At 53.6% G+C, this 26196-nt stretch overlaps 8 protein-coding genes across 8 annotated transcripts; 5 read left to right on the forward strand and 3 right to left on the reverse strand.

Moving 5' to 3' along the window:
* Nucleotides 1-1609: 1609 nt before the first annotated feature.
* On the forward strand, nt 1610-1855 carry V2A60_004076 (uncharacterized protein; the record flags this gene model as incomplete). Its single annotated transcript, XM_083255400.1, has 1 exon — nt 1610-1855. The coding sequence occupies one exon, from the start codon at nt 1610-1612 to the stop codon at nt 1853-1855; it is 246 nt and encodes an 81-aa protein (XP_083111526.1).
* An 8590-nt stretch (nt 1856-10445) lies between these two features.
* Nucleotides 10446-13501, reverse strand: V2A60_004077 (kinase-like domain-containing protein; the record flags this gene model as incomplete). The annotated part of the gene is made up of 5 exons (XM_083255401.1): nt 10446-10661; nt 11245-11613; nt 11669-12522; nt 12571-12800; nt 12852-13501. The coding sequence occupies 5 exons, from the start codon at nt 13499-13501 to the stop codon at nt 10446-10448; spliced, it is 2319 nt and encodes a 772-aa protein (XP_083111527.1).
* A 667-nt stretch (nt 13502-14168) lies between these two features.
* Nucleotides 14169-14608, forward strand: V2A60_004078 (translation machinery associated TMA7; the record flags this gene model as incomplete). Its single annotated transcript, XM_083255402.1, has 3 exons — nt 14169-14178; nt 14311-14442; nt 14514-14608. 3 exons carry the CDS (start codon nt 14169-14171, stop codon nt 14606-14608), a joined length of 237 nt encoding a protein of 78 aa, XP_083111528.1.
* A 170-nt stretch (nt 14609-14778) lies between these two features.
* On the reverse strand, nt 14779-18488 carry V2A60_004079 (uncharacterized protein; the record flags this gene model as incomplete). The annotated part of the gene is made up of 2 exons (XM_083255403.1): nt 14779-18335; nt 18386-18488. The coding sequence occupies 2 exons, from the start codon at nt 18486-18488 to the stop codon at nt 14779-14781; spliced, it is 3660 nt and encodes a 1219-aa protein (XP_083111529.1).
* A 277-nt stretch (nt 18489-18765) lies between these two features.
* Nucleotides 18766-19650, forward strand: V2A60_004080 (het-s prion-forming protein; the record flags this gene model as incomplete). Its single annotated transcript, XM_083255404.1, has 1 exon — nt 18766-19650. One exon carries the CDS (start codon nt 18766-18768, stop codon nt 19648-19650), a length of 885 nt encoding a protein of 294 aa, XP_083111530.1.
* A 969-nt stretch (nt 19651-20619) lies between these two features.
* V2A60_004081 (hemolysin-III related-domain-containing protein) lies at nt 20620-21726 on the forward strand (the record flags this gene model as incomplete). Its single annotated transcript, XM_083255405.1, has 3 exons — nt 20620-21186; nt 21285-21515; nt 21565-21726. The coding sequence occupies 3 exons, from the start codon at nt 20620-20622 to the stop codon at nt 21724-21726; spliced, it is 960 nt and encodes a 319-aa protein (XP_083111531.1).
* A 70-nt stretch (nt 21727-21796) lies between these two features.
* Nucleotides 21797-24054, reverse strand: V2A60_004082 (transcription factor TFIIIC subunit TFC6; the record flags this gene model as incomplete). Its single annotated transcript, XM_083255406.1, has 2 exons — nt 21797-22782; nt 22836-24054. 2 exons carry the CDS (start codon nt 24052-24054, stop codon nt 21797-21799), a joined length of 2205 nt encoding a protein of 734 aa, XP_083111532.1.
* A 980-nt stretch (nt 24055-25034) lies between these two features.
* V2A60_004083 (uncharacterized protein) lies at nt 25035-25798 on the forward strand (the record flags this gene model as incomplete). Its single annotated transcript, XM_083255407.1, has 4 exons — nt 25035-25120; nt 25420-25591; nt 25644-25692; nt 25746-25798. The coding sequence occupies 4 exons, from the start codon at nt 25035-25037 to the stop codon at nt 25796-25798; spliced, it is 360 nt and encodes a 119-aa protein (XP_083111533.1).
* Nucleotides 25799-26196: the final 398 nt, after the last annotated feature.

Below are 26196 nucleotides of genomic sequence, written 5' to 3' on the forward strand. Positions count from 1 at the left end.
TGTAATCCCCTACAAGCTCAGTACACGCTCATTGCCCGGCCGCCTGCCCTTGAACGGGGGGGAAGAAGGGGTGGTGTCTGGTGACATGAACCTCCGACAAGGCACCAAAAACAGAAACTTGCAGCTCAGCCGTCGTTGTCAAATTTGGAGCCTTTGCCCTGGTGGTTGGTTGGCTGGCGGCGGGCGCCTGGTCAGCCTGCGGCTGGTCATATCTGGAACACTCGAGAGCCTCACCGCAACGGCTGCTGTGTCAAGCCAAAGGGGGGGTATGTACTACTTACTGAAGTAGGGTTTCCGGGAGAGAGGGAGGTTCGTTGGTGCCACCAGCCCCCCCCCCCCCCCGGCGGCGCAACCGCCCGACGACCCCGTGGCCGCCGACGCCGCCGCCGCCCCCTTCGGAGCCAGCCAAGTGCCCAGTGCCCTGCTGTTGCCGTCGTCTTTAATGATAGCGTAGCACGCCCGCTGTAGCGTCGTGAGGCTGCGCTGGACGGGTCCCCTGGTGTGGTCCCATGGGCAATATTCATAAGCCCGGATGATGTATTGCATCCGGATGCGCTGTTTGGGACCCTGCAGGTAATGCCCGCAAATGAATTGCGTTGTTTTTGTTGACTGTTCGTCTCGTACTGAGTACTCTGTACGCTCTGCCGATGGGTCTACATGTGGATTTTTTGGTCTTTCTCTCTCTCTCTCTTCCACAGATTAGACTTGCTTTGACGACGGCCGGCAGCAGTGTGTTTGCGCCGTCATGATCATCTCATGATGCACGCTTCAAACTCAAAACGACGCAAGCATGACATGCGGGGGGGGAGTTGGTTGATATCAGTCTCAGATCTCAGACGTCAGTAATCCGTATGCCTTCCAAACTTGCACGCATCACAGGCCAGAAAAGTGGAAAAACACACACTACAAAACTTTGCTTCCCTTCCTCGTGGCAAGCCTCAACTTCCCCCCCCCCCCCCCCGAAACACTCAACGTCGATCTGACATTGATGTGCAAGAAGCATAATCATGCCACGGAAAAGCGGTCTGGGCTTTTTCTCACCTGCCAGCAGCGCGAAGCTGCCATGTCACGGGATTTTCCATCTAACGGATTTTGGCAATGGACCTCCTTCGGGAAGTGCGCGAGGAGTGGTAGCGCCGTTTTTCCCTGATGCGAGCTGCCACACCACAATCCACTGTAATCATTTATATCCAGACCATGATATTAGCGTCCTGCGAGGCAATATGGGCTGTCTATTCAAGATGGTCTCCCGGGGGGGGCGGGAGAGAGGGGGGGCTTCAACATACGAAAAGAGGCCCTTTTGCTTTGTCTCGCATTAGCACCTCGCTTACGGTCTCGGCCAGCGCCAAAGATTATAGTGAGATGAACCGCCCACGTTGATTTGGAAGGCTCGGCAAGCAGGGGTGACGCATCCTTGCTAGCACCGAGAACGAGAGCAGTTTTTTGTTGCGCCAGAACTGCTGGGTGGTATTATTATTTACGGAGACATACCTGAGCGGGTTTGATGAACGGCCGAGCATGACCACTCAACTCCTCCTCCCCCCCCCTGCCTTTTGCCTGGCTCAGGAAACGCCTGGGCCCCAGTTTGTCCCATTTTCTGCGATCCGCAATGGCGATCCGAGGTGGTATTTTGAGCCAGCCAGCGACTAGGCAATTCCTATCGCTGTCTAGTCTTTGGCGTACATATGCGGGCTTGCACGGGGCCCTCTTCCTCGCCCCGACGACTCAAAAAAGAGGCGGCTTCAGGGCTGTTCTTCTGCAAAAAGCTGGATCTCTTTTTAATGACCTCTGGGCTCTAGCGGCCCTCTACCCGCTTCTGGAAACCATCTCCAGCCCTCCCGGGGAGGATAGATAGCGGCAAGGGATGGCGCGAGGATAGGGCAGGTAATATTAAATGGTAAACAATAACAACTTGGAAAATGGAAATGGAAAATGGAAAATGGAAACTGTGGCACAACCTGACAGCTTGGCCTGTTCTTGCCTGCCTTTTCCCATTCTTCCTTTTTCCGCTTACTGTCCAAACGAAAAGCATGACCACGGTTCAAAAAGCCTTATTCTGCAACTCCGTATTAGGTGGTAATTATCCTATCTGCGTATTTGGCCATGTGCAGGGGGATCGACAGGCAGGGGCGGGCTTTGTAGAGAGAGATGGCGAGAGAGAGAGTGTGGCTAATAAGTATCAAAGAAGCGCCTTGGCGGAGAAGACTCCCGCAGATGGCTTGCATGTAATATAGGTTTTACGGGTGCCAGAATGGCAGAAGAGGCTCGGTTGACCAACCTGTCGACAAGCACCACCAACCAGAGCCAGTCTGCCAAAAGTCTGCATGCACGGTGACTGTTTTTGTTGTAGCTGGGCCCCCTTTGCTACTACGATACTACTACATACTACTCCAGCCCCCCCGGTGTGGGCGCCGCCACCCCTCCTGTAATCGTTCGAGCCGCCTTGTTTCGCCATCTCATGCGGGTGGCGGTGGTGGTCCGCGGTTTTGGAGGGGCTAAAGGATGCGGCTTGCATGCCTCATTTCTCACAGCTCTACTACTCTTTTGTGTGTGTGGCTCACCAAAACCTCATTTTCGCGGCATGGTCATCAACGTTTGATCGCCGCTCTGCTGTTATATAATCAAATGCGAGGGCAGACGGCAATGGCTCATATTTGATTGCAGCGCATGCGGAAAAACATTTCACGGGGGCGAGAGAGAGAGAGAGAGAGAGAGAACGAGGATCACAAGGGGGCCGCCCGCCTCGGGGACAAGGCAACAGAGCCGGCTGCGAATTGCGTTGCGAACCCGTAATAAGCAGTCTTTGGATTAAACGGGCAGACGGGCTCGCAGATCATGAATCGGCAACCACTCATGACTGTCCCAATCTCGGTACATCTTCATCATGTAGTCATGATGACCGTGTGCAAGTCGCCAATATGTAGGATCGTCCCCTCGGCAGCTTGGTAGCGAAAGGCCATCGCTACCAGTCGTGGAAGGTGCCTCAAAACCCAACTTGGCCCATCCATGGTTCGGATCTGCCCTTTTTTTTTTATTCTTTGCAGATCTTGAAGCAAAAAGCTTCCGTAAGTATCAGTACTGTGCGCGCACTCGCTGCTGGCCAAGCCTGCCTGGCACGCATCTTGTACTCGTTTATTAACTGTGCATGGCTTTTAAACACTGGCAGCCGTCGTCTCCTCGGTTAGTGACACACGAACGCGCGGCGCGCACCAAGCAAACGCAACAACCCGGCAGATGGTTTGTCCCCAGCCAGCCGTTCCAAAGGGAGTGGTTGGGTTTGGTGGCGGCCGCAGTTGTTTGTGTGCAGGTGGTGTGCCTTTTTTCTGGCGGCTGTAGGTATGTTTTGTCCTGGTGCTACAGTGGTACTGCAGAAACCGGGTTTTGGGAGCGAGCCAATGTTTACTTTGACGCTGATTTTGCGTGGACAGCGTGTCAAGCGAAACATTTCTTTGTCATTCCGCCCCCTCTCCCTCGGATCCCATGTAGACGTGGACTTGGCAAGATATGCTATGCTGGCTGCTTACTCGCATTCTTGTGACGATCTTGTAAACGAAGGGAAAAAAAGAAAAAAAGAACATCTCAATTGACTCATGCCCGTGGCAGCCAAATTAGGTATATCCTTCTCCCGAACCCTTTCCCCGCGCTGTATCAGATCAGACCCTCCACACATTTTTGCCCGTCATCTGTCAAGTGAGCAAGAGTGCAAGTGCAAGTGCAAGCGAGGCAGTGATCACGGAATCTGAATCAGTCTAGGGCGAACCGGATAATGCACACGCAATCCTCACACCGTGGTGGACTGAAAAAAAAAAAGGAACTGAGACCACGGGGTTTCTCCTTTGTCCCCCTCTCGGCGCTGCCGTGCTTTCTGGATCTCGATCACCACACCCTTTTCTTAGTGCCGCTTTCAGTTATTCTAGCTCCGTCGCTCCGGAGGCCGGTGCCCCACTTTCGGCTCCGTGGGCACGCAAAAAGGTGCGGCCGGCATTTTCAAGAGACAGCCAGACAGCGCAGCTTCGAAAAAAAAGTAAGGGGGAAAGATTTTTTTTTTTTTTTGGCCAATGATGCAACGCGTATAGTTTTAGGAACAATCACAAGCTTCTCTGCCATAACTGAGCCGGGCCTTGTACAGTCTCTTTCATGCCAGGCCCTCTCTTCTTTCTACCTAAACCTGGATTTCTTGTTTCAGGTTCTACTTGGCCGAACTCCCCTTCATACCAGGGCCATTAAGTACTTGGACAGCTCTACGGAGTACACAGTATTCAACCGGGTGGCGGAGCTGCATTATTAGACAAAAAAAAAACACCCCATCCGGCTGCTGCCACCATGCAAAAGCAAAAATCATGCCCGTGTGTATACGGCATGATTTATGAGAATACGTGCTTATGCGAGGGGAGTTGCAAGTTCAGCTAGCCAAAGATGCACAAAAAAGCAAGGAACCGAAAAAAAAGCAAGCAACTGGATTTGACAGTGTATCCGGCAAAAAGCGAAACGAGTGCCGAGAGAGAGCATCATCTCGCATTACAAACACGGGGGACAGCAGCGAGCCACACACACACAAGCCCACCAAATCCGTCATGTGTCTTGAAAAAGCATGTTTTTTTTTTCCTTGTCCGCATTATTAGCAAAAAAGGGAAGAAGGGGTCTTTCCTTACATCTTCAGTGCCCTCCCTTAGTTCTGCTGCTGTTGTCTGCATCACGCGGGCCACGGGACCGGCATATTCTACACGTAGCCCCTCGCCCGAGGACGACGGGCCCGGTAACTAGCAGGTTTCGCTCCCGTGAGGTGGCGGGTCGGTGTGGTTGCTGGCGTACTCGTGGTGGTAGTAATGAAGGTGGTGGTGGTGGTGGTGGTGGTAGCCGGTTAGGTTGGATGCTACTTATGCGCTGGCAATCCAGGTCATCCCTTCAGATGCCAGAAGGAAGAAGAAGGGGGGGTGTGATGCCGGTGGGTGCCACCCGGTCGTCGACCGCCAAAGACATGACATAACAATCCAACCCCCCCAGGGCTGCCCTGGCAGCCTCGCCCTTCCTTTACCCGGCGGGCAGGCGGGAGAGGCTGGCTGGTACGGACAAAGGTGGTGTCCAAAGGGTGCTGAGCAACACAAAAGTTGGCCGTTTTATTTTTTATTCATTTATTTATTTTTTTTACTCGCCAACAAGGGGCGGTTCCCGAGAGGGCAAGAATGGAATGCTACTGATACTTTTCACGAGTGGGGGTTTTTGTTAGTGGCGAAGCGGAGAGAACCTTTCTTTCTCGCGAGAGTGAATGTTAATGTCTCACGGCCCATCCACATGGTGGTGCACTTTCTGTTCCAACGCCCATTGACAAGGGACGGGACTCTGCGTTCCTGCCTGGTGGAGGCGGGCTGCCACGATGATGAACGTAAAAGGGAAAAGAAACATAACAGCGACGGCGCCGCCGCCATCGTGAGACTCCACTGACAACTCAGGGTCTTGGTTCAAGTCGCGTGAGATTCAAAAAAGCAACCCACACTTTTTCCCCCTTTGCCACCAGATGCGTGTGGAGAAGAATGACAGCCAGAGCAACAGAAGCCCAACCCAAATCATCATCCGACAACGGGGTGGCGCCGTTAAGACATGCACATGGCCCAATATCGAGCGTGTCAGTGTGTCTTGCTTTCTTTTTTTGTCTTGCCAATCTACTTGCTTATTAGTACGGAGTAACTGAAGGGAGAGAGTGCTAAGTAGCAGGAAGAAGAAAAAAAAGCGGCATGTCATAGCAAGCCCAACCCAAGAAAAGAAAAGAACATTCCCTGGAACTTCTATTGTTAGCCCATCACAGCCCCGGCCCGACTTCTTTTTTTGTCCTCTTCACCTGGCCCGCCTTGACCAACTATTTGCGACTTGTTGGCGTCATAATCAGGGTCCTTTTTGCTCCCGAAAACGGATTCTTGCCTCCCCCCCCCCGTTTCCGCCTCTCACCCTTTTTGTTTTTGTTGTTTTTGTTGTTTTTGTTGTTTTTGTTTTCCTCTTGTCTTTCTTTCTTGCTCGGGCGTAAAACACTGCGCCCACGGCTTGCACGGGTCAAGTTGGAGAGAGAGACACATACGTCAACTTATCCCTTGTGCCGCCGCCGCTCCGAAACGTTCCCGTTGTTTACTCCGTAATCCGTACTCGAGCTTTATACAACTACGGGAGGGTTATTACTTTAGGGGGTCCGTGGAAATTATTTGTATTTTTTTTATTTTTTTATTTTTCTTTGGGTGACACGAGGATACTGGGTATGCGGGCTGCTGAAAGAAAGCATCCTCCAGCTTCCAAACGCGTAAACTTGACTTTTCCCCCTTCTTCTTCCCTCAACAAAATTTCATATGAGTATTGTAGAAAACAAAACAAGTAAACAGGTCACGAGGATGAAAGAGAATCATGGCAAGTAAAGCGGGCGTCTCGAAAAGGGAAAAAAAAGTGGACGGAACACGAAAAAAGATAAGGTACAAGATCCCGAGAGGAAGAGAGAGCATCATCATTTTCAGCTGTCAAGGGCACGTTTTAGCTTCTCTGTGACGCCATGTAGGCCGCGAGACAACGACGGGAGAGAAGAGGACCCTGAACTGTCCTTGTTCCCCCTCCCTTGTGACGTTGTGTCTCGCTATTTGCAATCAAGATCTCAACAGTTGCGACTTTTGCATATATCGGGCACAACGCTGGTAATAGTTGCCGACACTGCGTTTATGCGCATGACACGACCCCAAAGAAAAAAAAAAGAGGTCAAGCATGCCCGCCGCCGTAACTAATACAGGCAGGTCACGGCTGTTTCATCTTCGTCCCTTGTTCCCGGTACTTGTTCACACCACCAGTTGCCAGTCAATATGGCCCCCCTCCCTCTCTCGGCTTTATTTTGCGTTTATATATTTGTTAAAGAGCTTTCTCTGTTGGTGCCCCGTATGACTGCTGGTCTGGCTTGGAGGTCAAAGCAACCCCGTGCCCCTCCTGCTGCTCCTGCTCCTGCTCCGTCTCCTCCTCCTCGCAGCTGGATTATATTGACAGATGAGGCTATATTATTGCCTCGTGCACAACAACAAGGGTTCTTTCGCTTTGTTGGCCCACGCATAATCGTGTCACGGACGATTCTCCAGTCTTTTTCCTCTTCTCTCTCTCTCCCTCTCGTGTCTATTGAAATGCCAATATTTCATTCGTCCAAGAGGGCCATCGCAAAGAGAAGGAACAAAAACGTTTCAAGCGCACAGGCATCCGCGCGAGTCGAGTCAACAAAGTTGTGCCCTCGTTTCTTCTTCATTTATTGAAAGCAAACTACTTTATTGATGCGGTGTGAATCAATAGGCTTTCCACATCACTCATTCAATGCGCCACCCAGCCGCCATCCATCCATCCATCCAGCCAGCCAGCCAATGACGGCGGCGATTTGCTTTTTGGTCTTGGGACCTCCCCTTCCGTGCCCCAACCACACACACTCTGTTCCCCCGACTTGGATGTACTCAGTAGTTTCTCGTCATTGTAATCCGTAGTTTGACCGTCAACAACATCCAAAACCACATCAATCACATGCAGGGCTCGCGCGCGGGCCAGCTCGTCCGGCACCTACCTGGCCATCTCGGCCACCAGCAGGGCGGCCCCTTCTTTGCATGAGCTGAACGCATTGTTTCGGCTACTTGCGACTTTTGTTCTTGAGAGTTGCTATTTTCGAGGCCTGTTTTCCCAGACAGCCAATCAGTAACCCTTGGTCAGCCTCGCCTGCGCCCCGCCGCCGCCGCCGCCCTTCTTCCATCCTCCATCCTTACGGCGTTGGGCGTTTCGACTAAAGTAGGAGAAGGCGAGGGGGGGCTCCATGACATCAATGCGAACACGCCGCACCCTTGCATATATTAATGCACACGGGGAGGGGGGATAATAAATAAAAATAATAACAAGCGCCCCTAAGAAAGAAGAAAAGAAAAAAACCAAGGAAAAGAGCCCAGATTCCTGGGGAACGGAATGGATTTAGCGTTTCAATAGTGCCCGGCAATCTTCACACTAGGACTTTGCATCAATCAAGGGTGTTCATGCTGACATGACTAACCAATCCAGCGATCTCGCATGACGACGCCTCCCAAGATGCCAACTATTCCAAACATGTCCTTTTTTTCTTTTTTCTTTTCTTTTTCCGTCGTGTTCCAGAATTTTGACGGACTCTCATTATTTCTTTTTTCCTCTTACCTTTCGGCTTCAAGTGGTGAAACCTTGGCCAAAACGTACCACGCGATAAACCAGCCCTTTTTTTTCGAAAGCTGTCATTTGATCATTGCTTGCTTTTTTTATATACTTTTCTTAGATTTTCTTTATTTATTTTTTTCTTCTTTTGCACGTAGCTTTGGAGATGCTTTTCGACATCTATGATGCAATCCTTGCACCAACAGACAAAAAAAAATTACGATTCAGCTTTTTTTGAAAAAATAACACGGGCGCCTTTTGGGTTTCCCTCCTCCCCCTTGCATGACAGCCACGTTGACAAGAGTCGACGAGTCCCTTTTTAAGCTCCATCGAGATGCAAGAAATGCCGCCGCCCGGACCGGACAAAGTCATATGCCAAGTTGGACAAGGCAATAGAGAGAGGTCTGTTCACCCGCTCGACGACAGGCTTCATGCTTGTCATTCCACTTGTGCGGGGTGACTAGCGATTCTCTCTGTCTCTGTCTGTCTCCCTCTCTCTGCTGGGAAAGACCCTGCAAGCGGAAACAAAAAAGCATTGAATCGGGGACCGGGAGCAGAGTCCAAATTGAAGAGGCCTACTCGAGTTACACCGACCGTCGCCCAGAGCCAAACGTGCATTGAATGCACGTCCTTTCTGCACGCGTCGGTCGCCCGTGGCTGAGTTGGTTGATGATGTGTCTTGTCGCCCACGAGCGTACGCCGGCGGGCGCTGGCCACGATGATGCCTTGTTTAAACACTTTTTGTTCACATATTAATTTCATTTGTCCACGCAACATGTCATGGCGCAAGTATGGGTTTGTACGCATTTGCATTCTCCCCGCCATGTGGCGTATCCAATCCCCCCTGAGAGCCCCATTTCGTAGCCAATATTTGTAAACCCAAAATGCAGGGTCGCTAAAATACCAATCATTATTAATGTCATTATGCTATTAATACATTCATTCATTGACATTCAATTGTCACATCGATAAGTACAATCCCATCACAGCGGAGCCCCGGGGCGTCGGAGACGTAAGACGTCATGTGTAACCAACAAACAAAACCGACACACCGCATACTTGCCGTCACAGATATGTGGGTTGGTTCCGATGAGGGAGAAAAAAAAAGAAAAAAAAAGAAAAAATAGACTGGCCGCTTGTGGTGATTCGGTTACAACGTTGTTTTCCATTCTACCTGTTGAAATGGTTGTTGGTGTAAGCAGTGACGCTTGTTGAGACGCCAAGTTGTCCATAGCATCCGTAACGTGTACACGGAGCCCCAAAATAATACAAAATAGAGCTGAAAAATGAAAAACGATATACTTGCGTCTCAGACCAGGGCATCACAGAATGTCACCAAGATAAATAAATAAATGAAGGATACAAAATAAAAATGCTACAGACTGCCTGCAACGTGTGTCATGGTCAGGGCTCTAGGGTAGCAAGCAGACCTTAACAGCCACATAAAGCCAACTGGTCACTTATCACGAGAAAAACAGCCAGTAAACCGGCCTCACACTTGCCAAGAGCCGTCAGACCCAGAGACTGTACCCTTGTTGCACCGCCCCAGAGCAAGGAAGCACGACATGATGGCCAAGTCAGATGACGCGCCGCCCGTCCATCTACCCGGCCACGCACCCCCCCTCGTACAAGAAAGAGAGCCCTTGCCTAGCAACCAGACGCCGTATCACGACAGATTTTGTTCGCGTGCATCCGTGGTACGGGCGCTGGACTTTTTTTTTTTCTTTTTTTTTTTGGCCATGGCTGATTTTCGAGTCGAAATAGATATTGTTGTGCGCAGCCGTGACGGGCATATACATACGTAGAGCAACAAGTCACACAACACACCGGGGGGGCAAAACCCAATGCGCGCTGCGCTCATTCTCTTTTTGCACGGCCAGCGTGAACGAATGCACATTGTCATGAGCCTTGGGAGGAAAAAAATGGCATCAAGCGCTTGGTTGACGTGCCGATTCGGCCGCTCTGGAACAAAACACGTCCCACTCACTCTGACACGGCAGATGCGGTAGCAACCTACTACGCGTTCTCTTTGCCACGGGCCAAACGTGAACAAAGGCACGCATTGTCATCAAAGTTTCAATTGTACCAGTATGAAGCGTTTTTTGATTAACATACTAATTCGCCACTCTGGCAAAAAAAAAAAAAAAAACAACAACAACAACGCGGCACATCGGGCACACGTTCCACCACTCTTACACGACAAATGTCTTTCTACTACTGCACGTTTCTGCACGTTTCTGCACGTTTCCTTGTCAAACCGATACCACCCATCCCCCTCATCGCCGGGCCGTCCTCGACGTAAAGAACGGATGCTTCAGCGCTTCGCTCGGCTTGATCCGCTTGTCGGGGTTCAGCGCCAGGCACTGCTCGAGCAGGTCGACAAAGTGGTTGAGGTCTTTTGTCTCCGCGTCACTCATCCCCGTCGATGCCGCCATCAGGCGCGTGCGAAGGTCCCGTGTGGGCTTGACCACCGGCAGCGTTCGTACGGCAGTCTAGGGCGCGCACAAGCACATGTTAGCAACATACGTCAACAACTCGCCACAATTTCGGATGCAGAAAGCACGACAGGGCAGCCCAGCGCAGCGCAGATCCGTTTCGCGACACAGCCTCAAAAAATGCCACCTGGGGCTCCAGCTTTGCATGTGTCAAAACAGCCTCACCTCTCACACCGGTGAGTGTCCACTGTTTCGGATCCTTTGCTGACCCGGTCTGGCCATCCCAACCAGCCATCAGCCCAAGGCCCACGATGCGACCACCTGCGACCGTAACCGCCGCCATGAGATTTCACATTCTACACGCAATCGACTGGCTGTCGGCGTGGTGGGCATGAGGCGGTGGATGCAGGGGCCGTCACCTCGGCGCTTAAGACGACCGGGCTCCTTTTCTCACAACCCAAGACCCCGGAGCTAATGCAGGTCGTGGTTCCAAAATAGCAACCAAGTAGATTGCCCAGAGGCACCGCTATGTGGTGGCGGTGGCAACGACGGACGAGGGCAAAAAAAAAAAAAAAAAGGGATACCAAAAGACAGGGCCAACGTAACAGAAAACAAGAATTTGAAAAAAAAAAAAACATACCTTGTTGAGGATCTTGTCGTGCTCCACGCTCACAAACTGGCCCAGGTCGTCGAAATGGGCCGCCGAGAGCTGGCCACGCTTGTACAGCTTGGGAGTAAAACGTCCGCGAATCTCCATAATCGTCTTGAGCATCTGGTTGTTGCTGTCGCCGGTAAAGAGAATCTTGCCCGTGTAGAGTTCGTACAGTGTACAGCCAATGGACCACATGTCCACGCCATAGTCGTACGACATGCCCAGTATAATTTCTGGCGCTCGGTAAAACCGACTCACGAGATACGGCGTGATTTCGGTATGTGCCGTCGCGGCGTCTGACCGATCAATCGCCGTTCCCAAGTCGCAGATTTTGAGCATGCTGCGATTTTCATTCACCTGCGTATCAGTTAGCCATCATGGTCCGTGTTTAGCGACACGTTGAAACACGCACCAAGATGTTGTCGGGTTTCAAGTCGGCATGAATGATGCTGCATTTTCGCATGTGAGCCAATGCCACAAAAATCTGGTAGGCATACGTCCGCGTCGCACCCAGGTTGATGCCGACATTGTTGCCGAATTTTCGCAGCACCTCACGCAAGTTCATACTCAGGCTTTCAAACACCATGCACAGATGCCCTCGGTAGTCGAACGATACCTCAAACTTGACAATGTGCTTGCGCTTCTCCGGGTCCGCGTCGTTGAGCTTCTCCAGGATGGCAATCTCAGTGTAGCCGCCCTTGCGCAGGGCATCATTGTTTCGCATGATTTTGATGGCCACTGGCTTCTTAGTCGTCGTGTCCAGAGCACGCACCACACCAGAGAACATGCCTCGTCCGAGAGTCGACTGGATTTGGTAGCGACCGTTAATCACCTCGCCCACTCGCATCTTGTAGTACCCGTCCTTGTCGTCGCCTTCAAGAATGCCTCCTTTGCCGGCATCGCCAACCACCTCGTCACCACCCTGTGTTGGTTTCGTCGCATATTTCTCCTCGTCGAAATTGTCCGCAAACATGTCGAAATCATCATCTTGGTCGTCCTCTGCACCGTCGTCTTTTGATTCTTCGTTTGCGTTTGACGGCTCAAGGTGTAGATGCATACCGTTGGCTGCATGGCCCTGACGAAGCTCATCGCGCTGCTCATCCACCTTCATATCCACCGTGGGATCGTAGTCAGCGGCGGACGGCCCGTCGTCTTCGTCGCCTTTCGGGGCAGCGTGGCTATTCATCAGAGCCCGGTCGTCGGTCAGATCGAGTCTTCCTGGTGACATGGCATCGTGCGACGCTGGCGATCGAGGGGACGTCATGTCTGGCTTGTCAGAATGCGGCGAGTGTAGAAACGCAGGTGGCAACGTACTCGACTGTGGTGTTTGCGGCGTCTCCGGGTCGAGAGTAGCATCCGAAACCGTCGGCGAGCCTGCGCGAACCTTTTCGGTAGCTCCGACAGCTTGGAGGAGCAAAGGGGTAGCGGAGCTCGATTTTGCAAGAAGCGCTTCACGGCGCTTGCGGCGACGTTCAATCTCGGCCTCTTCGTCGAATTCCTCTTGGTTGTCATAATCGTAATCTGGATCAGCAGCAGGTTGTTCCCTGGAGCTGGTCAGCATCCCGCTGCTGTCAAACTCTGCAAAATGCACTGACTTGGGTGGCGGATCGGCGCGAGCAGCGGAACCAGTACCGGAACTGTGTTTCTGTGATTTAGCATCTCCGTTGGCTGCGCGAGGCACAGACGCGCGGGCGCTCCGTCTTGACTCAGAACTTGCCATGGTAGAGTCGCGGTAATCGTCGTAGTCGAGACCATGGCCGCGTCGCTCCGGCGAGGCGCGGCGGCCACCTCGGCCGTTTCGTCCACTGCCGCCTTGATCGTCATGGCGGGATCGGTGGGCCGGCGAGCGGCTTCGGTGACGACGGTCGCGTTCATGATCAGGGTAGCGGTCTCGGCTGCGATCACGACTGCGGGTCGGCATGTCTCTGCCGTCCAGACCTCGTCCAGAGGGCCGATCCAGGTCGTCATACGATACCCTTGAGCGCTTGTAGTCGTCACGGCTGTCGCGGTCGGAGCGAGACGGGCCTGGCGCGTCGCGTCGGCGGCCGCGTGCATCGTAGTCATCTCGGCCGCGCTTGTAGCCCCTGGGGGAGCGGCTCCTCCGAGAGTCTCGGTCGGGCGAGTCTCGGTCATGTAGTCTGTCTCGACGGTCAACACTGCTTCTTCCTTCTGTGCGCGGCAGTGAAGATGCCTTGAAATCGCCCCCATTGACCTCTACAATTTCGCCCTCGTCGGAACTCGACATGATGAAAGATTTCGCGCTGCGACCCTTGCGGTATCTTTGCAATGAGGTGAAACGAGCAAGTGTCAGCACTATAGCAGTTCCAAAGCAATGTTCAACAGGTTGTGGTCGAACCGGTTCAGCGTAGACTCGTCAGCCTCAGGTCATCGGGGATGCTGGAGGTAGACTCGGCCACTCTAGAAATGATGAGAATTTGATGGGTTGAAGGAGCAGAGACACGGGATCTATCTCCGTATCGCCGTGCTGAAGCTGTGCAGATGTCGCGATGAAGATGTCTCTCTGCGGGGGGGCTGAGGAAGGATGCCTGACGATAATCTTGGCAAAAGCGACGCTGCTTTAAGGACATGTGGAGACGCCGCCAGCAATGCCCCGAGTCACTAAAGCGGCTCCAGCAAGAGACTGTTCGGGAACCCACTCATAAGATGGGCCTAAGCAGAGATAGCTCGGCCCTTGGTTACTTAGTAGCGGAGCGGTGTCCCAGTATGAGTCGGTCAGTTTTTGGTAGAGAGATTTTTTGTCTATAGCCTCTAATTATCGAATTTTCGAAATCGGTACGAAATTTGAACAATTTTCATCGATTTTAGAGCACCTCGAGTCGTCGAATCCTCCGAGACCTGCAAGATTACCTAAGCCGACCGTCCGTCCTCAGGTTACACAAACACAAAAAAAAATGGGTGGACGTACGTGATTCGTTACCGGTTTCCCGGGACAGCCTCGTTGGGCGCTGGTTGGCCATGTCTTGCCCGCAGCGCGCAGCGACGGGGATTTAATTTATTTTACATTGGGCTGACGCTCCAGGTTCAACCGTACAGGCGGTACCGAGAAGCCTCTCACCAAATCACTGACGGAGGCCCAGAAGAAGAGAAAGGCCGCCTTTCTGGCAGGCCAGCGGCCGGACAGCTCCGACGACGAGGACAACAACAGCAAGAAACTGGCTGCACAGAGTAAGGGGCCGCCTTTTTCTCCTTACTAGCTTCGTAGATGGTGTGCTAACCCGGGGTCCTTTTGCCCGCAGACAAGAAGCTGCTGGCCGACGCCAAAGCGGCCGCCAGCAAGAAGGGCGCCATCAACCTCGGCGGCCAGGGCATCAAGAAGAGCGGCAAGAAATAAATGGGGAGTACTACAGCTCGTAGTCAGATATGTACGAGCGATGAGCAATGTATCACGTATCAAAGACGAGAGAAGAAATGAATCATGGTTCTTCTACCTTGGCCCGCCGCCGTGCTTCCCCATAATCATAATTCATGCTGCTTGCATCGTCACCAGACAGCAGGGCTAATTTAACTCAGCGACGCATGCTCACGGGCGGCCTTGTTCGCCAGGCAGGCCTCACAGCTGTCTGACGGATGGTTTTGTTCGTCCGCGTGCTCTTCGACATGCTCTTCCAGCTCCCCTACCCACCGCGCATAGCGTTCCGCGACTTTTTCCGTCTCCGGGTGCTGGTGTCCCAGAACCTCCTGGTGCAACGTAACGCACTCTCTTAGCAGCGCCATCGACTCTCGATACCGTCCGTTGTCGTCCCAAAAGATGGAAAGGAGGAACATGTTGAACAATGTTTCGGGGTCTTCCAGACCAGCCAGGCGTTTGTACGTGTTGAACGCCGTCTCAGCCATGCTACAAGCCTCCTCGTACCGCTCAATGTCCACGAATTCCATGGCTCCCATCATGATGCAGTCAGCCACTGCCGTATTATCCCCGCTCCGCCGCCTAAAAGCCTTAATGTAGTCCTCGAAAAGCTGTACGGCTTCGTCTCTCCGGCTCTCGTCGACGATGGCCTGCTTCAATACCGTGCTGTATACGAGTTTCGCCGCATAGCCTAAAAGCCTGTGGCTCTCGGCTAATAGCGATTGCACGCCGCTCAGAGTATCCCGGGCTAATCTCTCCGCCTCTGTCAGTTCACCAAGGTCCATATATATCTCCCCCAGATTAAGCATGGCCTGCAGTGTCTTGCGATGTTCCATGCCAAATCTCATTCTCCACGCTTCGACAACTTGACCTTGTAGCTCCTTCGCCTCTGTCAAAGAGCCTTGCTTCGTTCGGATCTCGATCACGTGTTCCATGTATGTTAGTGTCTTCACACTTGCATCTCCAAACCGAGTTTTGTAAGACTCGAGTACCTGCAAATGAATGGTAGCCGCCCCATCCAGGTCTCCCAGAGATGTTTTTACCAACGCCAAATTTACCAGAATGCTGACAGTGTCGCCGTGATAGGGCCCATATTGACCACGCCGTATCAGTAGCATACCCTCGAGTATATTTTCTAGCTCCTGATACTTTCTCAAATCGTCAAATTCTGCGCGGGCTAGTATATCCCAGCAGCCGAGCTTTGCGAGGTGGTCCATGTCGTAGTTGCACTTGTAGCTTGATAATGCCTGCCACCACATGTCTTGTGCCTTGTCTTTCTGCCGCATCGTTTCATATATATCCCCAAGTATCAACATGATACCAAGGGTGTCGCTGTGTTTGGGACCTAGATCCGCTTCTAATGCGGCCAGCAGGTCAGAGAGCAAGTTCTCTGCTTTTTTTGGCTGCTTCCGAAGTTCGTACAATCGGGCGAGTTTTTCGGTGTTGACAATGACCCTAGAATGAGTCCTTCCGAGCTGAGACTTGCTTGTTTCCAATGTCTGCAAGTATAGATTCTCTGCCTCTTCGTATGAGCCTTTGAGCAGGAGGCAGCCTGCTAGCCTTTCCATACTGTCCAGCGTTTGTTCATGGTTAGGCCCGAGATGTAAGGTGAGCTTCTGGAAAAGATCTGTTTCGAGTTTCATTGATTGGCCCTCCAAATAGTGAGAACTGTAGGTTTGTGCAACATGAGCCTGAATCTGGAGAGACTCTTGATCCTCAGCATGTTGCTCAGTAGAACGTAGCTCCAAGGCTTGCGACTGCAACGTCAGAGCTTCTTCCGATCTACTTTGCTCCGAGTACGTTGAAGCCAAGTCAAACATGAGCGATATTGTAAGGCAATGCTTCGAGCCAAAAACTCTCTTGGACGTCTCCAAAATGTCTAATTCGATGCTCTCAGCCTCCTCTAGCCGATCTTGCCAGTAGTATGTCCTTGCCAGCGCGGACTTCCAGAGTAATATAGACCTATCTTCTGGCCCAGCTAGGGCAGACTTTCTGTCGATGGCATACAACAGTAGTTCTTCAGCTTCTTCATACCTTTTTTGCAAAATGTATATACCAGATAGCTCCACCATTGCGAACAGTACCCAATGCGAATTTGTTGGGAGTGTTGCCTTGAGAGTCTCCAGAGCATCTGTACATAGCGTCTCCGCCTCTCGCTGTTCGTCCATTTCTTGCATAAATCCGGCAACTTGTATATTAGAGAGCAGTACATCCAGATGTTTTGCCCCTTTTCTGGCTTGCCAACTTTTGGTGGCCGTCTCCAGTCTTTGCTTTGCTCCCCGATACTGCCCCAATATATTGCCCTGGTACCACGAAGCGCCAGAGCAAATACGTTGCCAAAATCGCAAGTTTGTTTTGTTTGGGCGGTAACCGATTGCAACCTGCATATGCGTGTAAAGATCCCGAAGTTGAAGAGCATTCTCCGCAATGCTGGCCGGCAATGCGAGCGCTAATCGGTAAATGAAAAGCTGCCTAAACTCTTCATGCTGCTTAGATATTTTAAGCCATTTTTTTGTTGCCAACTGAACGAGGCGATGCATCTCAAACTGCGTGTAAATGTTGTTGACATGTATGAGACAATAGTCTCGCAATAGGGCAACGTCGTCTTCGAACCCGCCGCCCGTTTCACTCGCGGAGTCATCTTCAGAGCCGTCGTCGACAGCTTCCCGGCGCTTCTTTGCTTCCAGCAGACGCTTCATTGAAGAATGGTTTGCAAGCTCTTCAGTGTCCCAATTGGACTCGAGATCGGAATCACAGTCCGAGTCATATTCCTCCTCAGGCTGGAGAGCAGCCTCAGGAATCGATTGGTTGTCGAAAAAGCTCATCAGAGCCAGCAGATCCGCTGCAGAGGGCTGCTTCGACCGGATATGGTCAAACGAAATTTGCCACGTCTTCATAATCGCATTCGACGACGAGCCATCTCGACGCAGCTCCGCCGCATCGTGGGCCAGAAGCTTGGCGCTCTTCTTCTCGCTTTCTCGAAACTCGGCCAGATACTTTTTGATGCTGCTTCGTGGTGCCCGTGCCTGTATATAGCTTGCTGCCTGGTTGATGGCAAGCGGGATGCAGTCTAGCACGCTCACCAGCTCCGCGCCGAGGTCGGGCTCAAAGAGGGCACCCAGCTTCTTCTCCAAGAAGGAGAGCGCCTCTTCCGCTTTCATGGGACCGACTTTGATGATGCTTTTGTAGCTTCCCGTGAGCCGAACGGCAAAAGCTTGGTCTCTCGTACTGACGAGAATGGCGCCATTGGGGCTTTGAGGCAGGTAGGACGCCAGAGGCCGCTGCCCGCTACTCTTTTCGACCCCGTAAAAGACTTCCTGGTCGTCGGCACTATCAAGTATCATGAGCCACTTTCCGTTTCTTTCGTCAGAAAGCCAAGTGTACAGAAGCTGCGGAATATCGGCCTTGGGCTTGTATCTACCGGGTAGCTTGACGGCGTCCGCTATGGCGCGGAAGCCCTCTTCCACCCTTGCTCTGGTACCGGCGTGCACCCAGAATATCCAGGCGTCTTTCTTCTCATCCCTTGCTTGGTAAGAATACTCAATAGCCAGTTGAGATTTCCCGACGCCTCCAAGTCCAACCAGAGCCGCTCTACCCGCTGCCTGGCCGCAGTGCGTCGCAATCTGGTCAAGAATATCGCCGCGGGCAATGAAGTCTGGGTCTCGCGAGAACGGCATCAGAGAAAACGGCACGGGGGCCTCTTCCGGTTGATCTTCTCACATTAGTACGAAATTTAAGACAGCGGCGAGGCAAATGTCATACCATGAGTATCTGCATAATTGTGGACGTGGGTTACGGAGCTGTTGCCCACGTGGATGCGCGCATTACCGTCCGCTGTGATATCGCGAACGCTGATCGGTTCCATTTCGCATCGTTTCTCTCCCGGAGATTTTTCCAAGATTAATCAGAAAGCACAAAATTGTCCCTTGAAAAACTTTCCGACATACAGCGAGGAGAATGTCACCGCCGAGCATGTCGACGCTATTAAGACCACGACCCTAGGCGGCTAGCGGACCAATGAGATGTACAGCTTCCGATGCCCGGGATGTTTTCGAGAAAATCCGCGACACTGCAGATAATACCCCTTTTCCAAGGAGGCCGCCTTTTCCCACTTTCTGAGAGATGCCATCTCACTTGCTGCCATGGCGGAGGTATTTGGCACGATATCCGCAGCCCTGAGCGTGGCGGCGCTCTTCAACAACGCCGTCCAGTGCTTCGGGTACGTCCAGCTCGGGCGGCACTATGGGCGTGACTACGAGAGCTGCCAGCTCAAGCTGGAGATTCTCCAAGCCCGGCTGACCAAATGGGGCGATGCCGTGGGCATCCACGACGACATCCGCTTCGCCACAATCTCGCCGACCGACGAGGCAACCCAGCGCGTCCGGACCGTCCTCGAGCAAATCAGCCTGCTGTTCCAGACGGCTCGCAAGACATCTTCGCGCTACGACTTTGAGGAGAAGCCGTCGCAGGGCTCCTCCTGGCCGTCCCTGGCCGTGATCCAGGGCGTGCTGCGGCGCAAGGGCAGGGACCGGCAGCGGGCCGGCTCGTTCAAGCAAAAGATGAAGTGGGCGCTGTACGACGGCAAGGAGTTTCAGCGGCTGCTCATCAATCTGAGCGGCTTCGTCGACGACTTGGAGAAGCTGCACCCGGCCAAACAGTCGCAGACGCAGACGCAGCCGCAGACGCAGACGCAGCCGCAGACGCAGCTACGCCGTGCATTGCCACCTGTTGCCCACGATGCCCACGATGCCCACGACGCCCTATCGGACACCACGACGACTGTTGACGAGGAGAGCCGCCGCGGCTCGGCCAAGAGCCAGGAGACCATGGTCATGGCGGTGGCCGGTAATGTCATGGTTGATGAAAAGGCACGGGTCCGAGTTGGCAATGAGTACTCCGCTACCGTGACGGCGGAGACGTTGCTGGACAAGCCTGGAATGGTCAAGGCTCACAAAGTTGAAGCCAAGGGCACCTCGAGAGTGCAAGTTGGCAACAGCTATGGGTTCGCAAGCATTTTTGACGACTGAGATGGATATTTCCGATGATTATGACTGTTTCTTTGGACTGTACCGCCTACTGCATTGTTAGAGCAAAGTTGTTAGAATGTGAAAGGGAAGCCGTTTGGCACCCGCCTGCGTTGCACAATGCTCATTCTTGTCTGACCCTTGATTATCGCATATGGAGTGTGTCACTTGCACGACAATGGCGGATGCGTGCCCATAAGTAGGCGCTGTACATTGCCGCAAACGTCGCACGAGACGGGTGAGATGGGTTCGTCTCATATCCTGTGTGTAATGAGTGAGAGATGAGAAACCGTATGCCTTGCGACTTGATTTATAAACACTACCCGGGAGACTTGCTGTTGATTTGAAAGAGTCTCGAGCGGAGGGTACTGATCGGGTAGCCCGTCGCTGGCGTTACGTAGGGTCTTACATGGTCATTCTCATGAATGCAGTATGCAATCATCCCGTTTGAAATCGAAAGTAGAAAGACTGATATCTTATTTGAATTGATCCACCTAATATAAAAAACGAACATCTCTCGTTCATCTACTTTGGTGATGGGTGTCGCGCAAGCCGTACCGCACACTCAGTGAGACGCTCAGTGAGCCGCTCAGTAAGTTGCGAGTTGGGTTTGTAGTCCAACAGAATAAAGCCGCACTTTCCAAGCCTACCTTGAATAAAACACAGAATTACGCCGACGCATGATCCAACCTGATTCGTAGCAATGTCCGCAGTCGTCGCAACACCATGCTTGAGCCTCGGAGCGCCCGTACGGAAAATCCCATGTGAGCCCCAACAAAAAACCTCCCCCCCGACTAACCCGACCAGACCCATACCAACAAAAGCAGTTGCCCGCCCATCAATATATTCAAAGGCCCGGTATCCGAAATCAATCATGGGCGGGCCATCATCATCTCTGACTCCCGTCCGTCCGTCCATTCCCTTGATTCGTTCGCCACGCTTCATTGTGAGCTGAGAGGAGACGCGCAGCACATGGCCGCATCATCATCCACCGTCCGCCAGCGCCAGCGCCAGCGCCGGCCGTCCTCGCTCGCGGCCTCGGCCGTCCACGCCGCGCAGGCCGTCGAGCACCGGGTCGAGGACGGGCTCCTCCTCCAGCTCTGGGACGACCTGCCCGCGTGGCGGCGCGACAACGCCTTCATCCGCGGCGGCTACCGGCAGATCCGGGGCTCGTACGCGCACGCCGCGCGCTCGCTGCTCTACCTGCACAACGAGTCGGTCAACATCTGGACGCACCTGCTGGGCGCGCTCGTCGCGGTCGCGGGCGCCCTCTACGTGCACCGCGTCGTCCGGCCGCGCTACGAGTCGGCGCGCGCCGCCGACGTGGCCGTCTTTGCCTGCTTCTTTGGCGGCGCCGTCGTCTGCCTCGGCATGAGCGCCACCTTTCACACCCTGCTCGACCACTCCCAGGCCGTCGCCAAATGGGGCAACAAGCTCGACTACACGGGCATCGTGGCCCTCATCGTCGGCAGCTACGTGCCCGCCTTGTACTATGGCTTCTCCTGCCAGCCCCGGCTGTTCCAAGCCTACCTCTACGTGGTACGTGGCGGGCGCATTCGCGAAATCTTTAAACAAAAAACCAAGCCGTTCCGTGTGCCGAAACGAAGAAAACTAACAATGAGATCCCGTGGGCGTAGATGTGCGCTCTGGGGGCCGCTTGCGCGACCGTATCGTGGGTCGAGCGATTCCGCACGTCGGCATGGCGTCCCTACCGCGCTGCCATGTTTATCAGCCTCGGCGTGTCGGGCGTCGTCCCTATCGTCCATGGCATCCGCAGCTACGGCTACCAGTACTTTGAGGACCGCATGGGTTTGAGCTGGGTCATTCTCCAGGGCGCCATGTACATCTTTGGCGCCGTGCTCTACGCTGTAAGTGCCCTGCATCCCAGACTCGGGCCAGCTGCTAACACGTTCCCAGGCACGGTGGCCAGAGAGGAGTTTTCCTGGAAAGTTTGACATTTGGGGCAGCTCGCATCAGATATTCCACGTCTTTGTGCTTCTCGCTGCGGCTACGCACTTTTACGGCATGGCCAAGGCGTTCGACTATCATCACAGCGACAACGGCTCGCAATGTCCATAGAGATAGATCATCATAATACAGTCGTACATTTAGCGTTACATTTCTTTTCCAATCAACACATGGCATCATTTTAATCGTCGTCATCTTTATTCTCGATGCCCAGGTCCATGATTCGGACAAGACCTGAGCCCATGGCGGCCGCTGCCCAGCAGCCGTAGCCGTCATTTGGATTCCACTCCATTGTTGTTATTCTCGTTAGAGGTTCGTGCAGCGCTGCGCGGGAGGCGTCGCTCGATTTGAGCACCTCGTCGTCGTCGTCATCGTCGTCGTCGTCAACTTCTGCATCTTCCTTTGCAATTTTGTTCTTCTTCGCTGCCTTGGCCTTCTTCGTAGCAGGCTGCGTTTCGTTCTTGGGGTTGCGGTTCTTTTCCACCTCGAACCCCTGGGCCACACGTGAGGCGCCTCGCATGCCCGCGGGCGAGTCCTTGGGGTAAAGCCTATGGGGGCGATGCTCGTGCTGGAACAAGCGAAGACGGTAGGTCGCGTCGCTGCGGCTGTTGAAGTGCTCGACTTGGGGGTTGATGCACCAGACAGAGCCGTCCATCAGCCCGATGAGCAAGAACGGATGCCTCTTTCCAGTGGCGATGCAGGAGGGAAAACTGTCGCCTGTAAAGGTCGTACGAAATAACGGAAAGTTGGCGTGGTGCATAAACCCAATGACTGTATTATTGACGCGTGCAGAGGGATAGATGGAAAAGAACCCCAACATCTGATCGCTCCATGCGAGGAGACCGGGCTGTGTGACTACATTGATGGCCTGTACCTCTGTAAACTCGTAACTGGGGGCCTCGAGGTCCAGAATGCGCATGGTGCCGCCCAGTGGTGTCGCAGCAACGATGTACGGCATGCTTGGATAGCCAGTAGCAAGCTCCACGACGTGACTGTGATGGACGGCATGGCGAGACAGCAAATGACAAGGAAAGATGGACCACAGTGCTACAGAACCGTCTGAGTAGCCTATCACGAGCCTGTTCATGTTGGCCCAGCTCATGGCTGTGGCATCGATACCTGCTTCGTCGTGCAGGAAAAGGGTGGCGACAGGGTTGAGCAGCTCCTCTGGCCAACTGTTAGCGAGGATGCAGATCCCAAAGCAGTTCGCTTAGACCTACCGAATTCTTCTGTGCCCTCAGCATCACTCTCAAACACATACACCGCACCGTTGGCGCACAGCACCGCGAGATAGCCACCCACTGGATTCCACCGCACCCGTCTCGCCCTACCGTGAGGGAAACACAACGTCCTCGTGAGCCTGGGAGGCAGGGTCGTCGCCATCGCCGAACCGCCTGCGGCCGGCGCATCATCACCTTGCACCTCCCACAGCTGCACCGTACCGTGAGACTCAAACTGCGTCTTGGTCGCCTCGTCCGCAAACTCGTGCACTTCCTGGTCAAGGTGCGGCATGACAGCCACGGCGAGGAGCTGCACAGTCTGCGCGCGGGGTCGCGGAGCCCAGTCCATGCTCGTAACGATGCCCCCCGTGTCCAGCATCCACCCGCTAGGCTGCCTGTCCTCGCCCTGGTTGTAGTCGAACGGGATCCCGGCTTGTGAGAGCGCGTAACCCCCCCCAGGGACAAAAATGACCTCCTCTGTGGCCAGCGGCCCAACGAGAACGGGCATGCTGTGCGTCGGGAGCCTGTACGGCGCCGCCTCTGCTGGTGACAGGCCTCGCAGTGGCGGGCGACCGACCATGGCGGCTTCCACGTTGGACCGCCACGTAGCAGCCAGCGCTGCCTCCCTGCCCGCGTAATCGTCCAGCCATGCTCCCCTCGACGGCACACTCGTCTCGTCCTGGGGCCGTCTCGGAGGCAGCACTGGCCATTGGAACCAGCGGTCCAGCAGAACCTGCACCGTCTCCATGCGTTCCTCGTCCGGGCCGTACCAAGCGGAGACGAGATGATGGCGACGGACAGCACGATCGTTGGGGCCAATATACGTCTTGGGCTGGTGGCTGCCGTCTTGGGTGGCCAGCGGGATCTCCAGGTAGCCTCCAGCGAGCTTAGTTGTCTTGCCGGCCAGCTTGGGGGGTGCCTTTCCCTTTCCCGACGCCGACTTTGCTGCGCGACGTCGCGCGGGCGTCGTGGTAACCCGAGTACTCCCTGACTCGCTTATGCTGGCATCTTGGTCCTCCTCTGCGCTGCCGTCGTCGTTGTCTTCGTCGTCGTCCACAGCCTCTGGATCCTCCGCAGCCGCCTCATTGTCAAAGTTGGCATCCTGCTCCTCGGCCTTGTTGTGGCGCCGTACGCCCGCATCCTCTTCCGCAGAGCTATCTCCAAAGTGATACTTCTCCACCGCATAACTCTTAGTGCGATTTGACCTCCTAGTTCTCATTGTGAGCACGGGAAGCAACGCGTTTTTGATGAGGGTTTGTTTGTTGGTGGTGGGGATTTCGTTGGCCGGTGCCAAAGTCTGTAAGTGGCTGTGGGGCGCCACCAAGACAAAGTCAAGGGAATCACGTTAAGAACAGAACAGGCACGTAAAATTTATTCTAAATTACAACTAAAATTGTCAAAGTCGCGACAGTCGTCCCGGAGGCCTTCATCATCTTCTTTTACTTGTCCGCGGCTCTGGGGTCACTAGGCTGGTTAGTGGCAGGCTAGTAACAGCCCCCCTGCCGCACAACGTCTACGCACGTTCGGCGTTGTCTCGTAAACGAGAGACAAAAGACAAAACTCTGTGCACCCTTGAAATTTTTGTCTGAACCGTCTTTTCACGTCGTATGGGTTTCTCGTCACCGGGAGCTGTTGCTGTTTGCGTGTTACTGCTCTTGCTTGTCGGGGTGGTGCCCAGGCCTCTCGGCGCAGAGCACAGCCCCGAGATGAACTGCCAATCAAATCATAACAATGAGGACGGATTGACCTGAATGATGCTACACCAGGAGGGTGGCGGCAAGACCTGCTGCCTCCTGTGCGCCGTTGACCACTCGTCAGTTTCTAGCTACTCACTCCTTGGCTTGCGACAACTGGCTACCCAACGGCTTTGGCCTTGCAAAATAACGGGTTTACGTACTATAGTGATCCAAAAAACGCTGTAACCGTGATTCTCGTCGTTTAGGATACGCGACATTTGCAAACGACAGCGGTGTGAAAAACAATGATCAAGTTTTTGGGGCCGCACCCTGTTGGGCCCAGCCACTTCCTGGACACAGCATGTAGTATTGCTTGCCTGCCTCTTACGAGAAGACAAAGAGAATGCATTCGTATATACTTACACAGCATCAGTTTCACGAATCTGACGGCCTCACTTTTTGGACCTATTCATTGGTTATCCTTTCTTGCCAGCACATCAGAAAACGGCCGTGGTCGTTCATAATGTGGCATGGGTTTGCAAACGAGGTCAAACTTCGTATTCTCGCCCTGGTTTTGCAAAGTCTGGCAAAGTCTGACGAAGATGACGGGTTTGCGAGTCACTGGCTCACGCACCTATTCCCGCAGGCCCCCAAAGCTATATAAGCACCGACTTGTCCCGGGAAACCTTAGACTTGGATTCTGCAGGCTCCCCTTCCGCACCAGTACTTGGACCAGATCGATCAAGCTCCTGGCCTGGTCGATCGCGGCCAACCATCTGGTCGGAAGGGGGGCCCCATGGGGAAGGGACTAACATCATTATAGGTCTTGTGCAGGGCTCCCGGGTTACTAACTTTTTTTTAGGGATTCTGCCGGCCGGCTGGCCGGGTTTATTAATGTGACTCTATAGATCGGCCGATTTTTTTTTAGGAACCGACGACGACGACGACGACGACGACGACGACGACGACGGCGACGACGGCGACGACAACGACAACGACGACAACGACAACGACAACGACGACGACGACGACGACAACAACGACGACGACGACAAAGACGACAACAACGACGACAACGACGTACGTACTCGTCGAGTTTCTCTTCTTCTCGGTCCTCGCTAACTTTCGATAGGACAACCCCCCCGCCGACGGGGGGGCCCCCCTCACATACTATTTATTCGGTGAGCTTCCATGCCAACTTTGGGTAACTTATCTTTGCTAATACTACTTCCAGCCGGCTTTGCTTTCAACAAGGGCCACTGGTGTTGTGCCCGCAACCTGCGGTAATATATCGGCCTAGGTAAGCGTTGATACAAACTCCTAATGACCAACGGTTCCTAACGTCGCTCATTAGACACTCGATGCGATGAAAGAGAATGATGACGACGCCCCCCCCCCGACGGGGCGGTACGTGCATACCCAGACACTCTTGCATGGGCAACCAGATGCTGACTGTTATACATGTCGATTGATGCAAACGTCACTCCTTAATCGTCACGAGTCCTCGGCCAACACCGCATACTCCAGTCTCTTGATGCTCTGGCTCCATACAACCCTCGACCTCTTCATGGTTCCCTTAAGGACTCTGCTCCTCATTCACTCGCTAATCGCACCACCGCCAATGACGGGGATCTCTAGAGGACGGACTGATGAAATCCTCTTCTCACCGGACCCTCGCCTCCCCC

Source organism: Cordyceps javanica, chromosome 2 (genome assembly GCF_051103115.1).
Source record: "Cordyceps javanica chromosome 2, complete sequence".
In the NCBI taxonomy this organism is placed as follows: domain Eukaryota; kingdom Fungi; phylum Ascomycota; class Sordariomycetes; order Hypocreales; family Cordycipitaceae; genus Cordyceps; species Cordyceps javanica.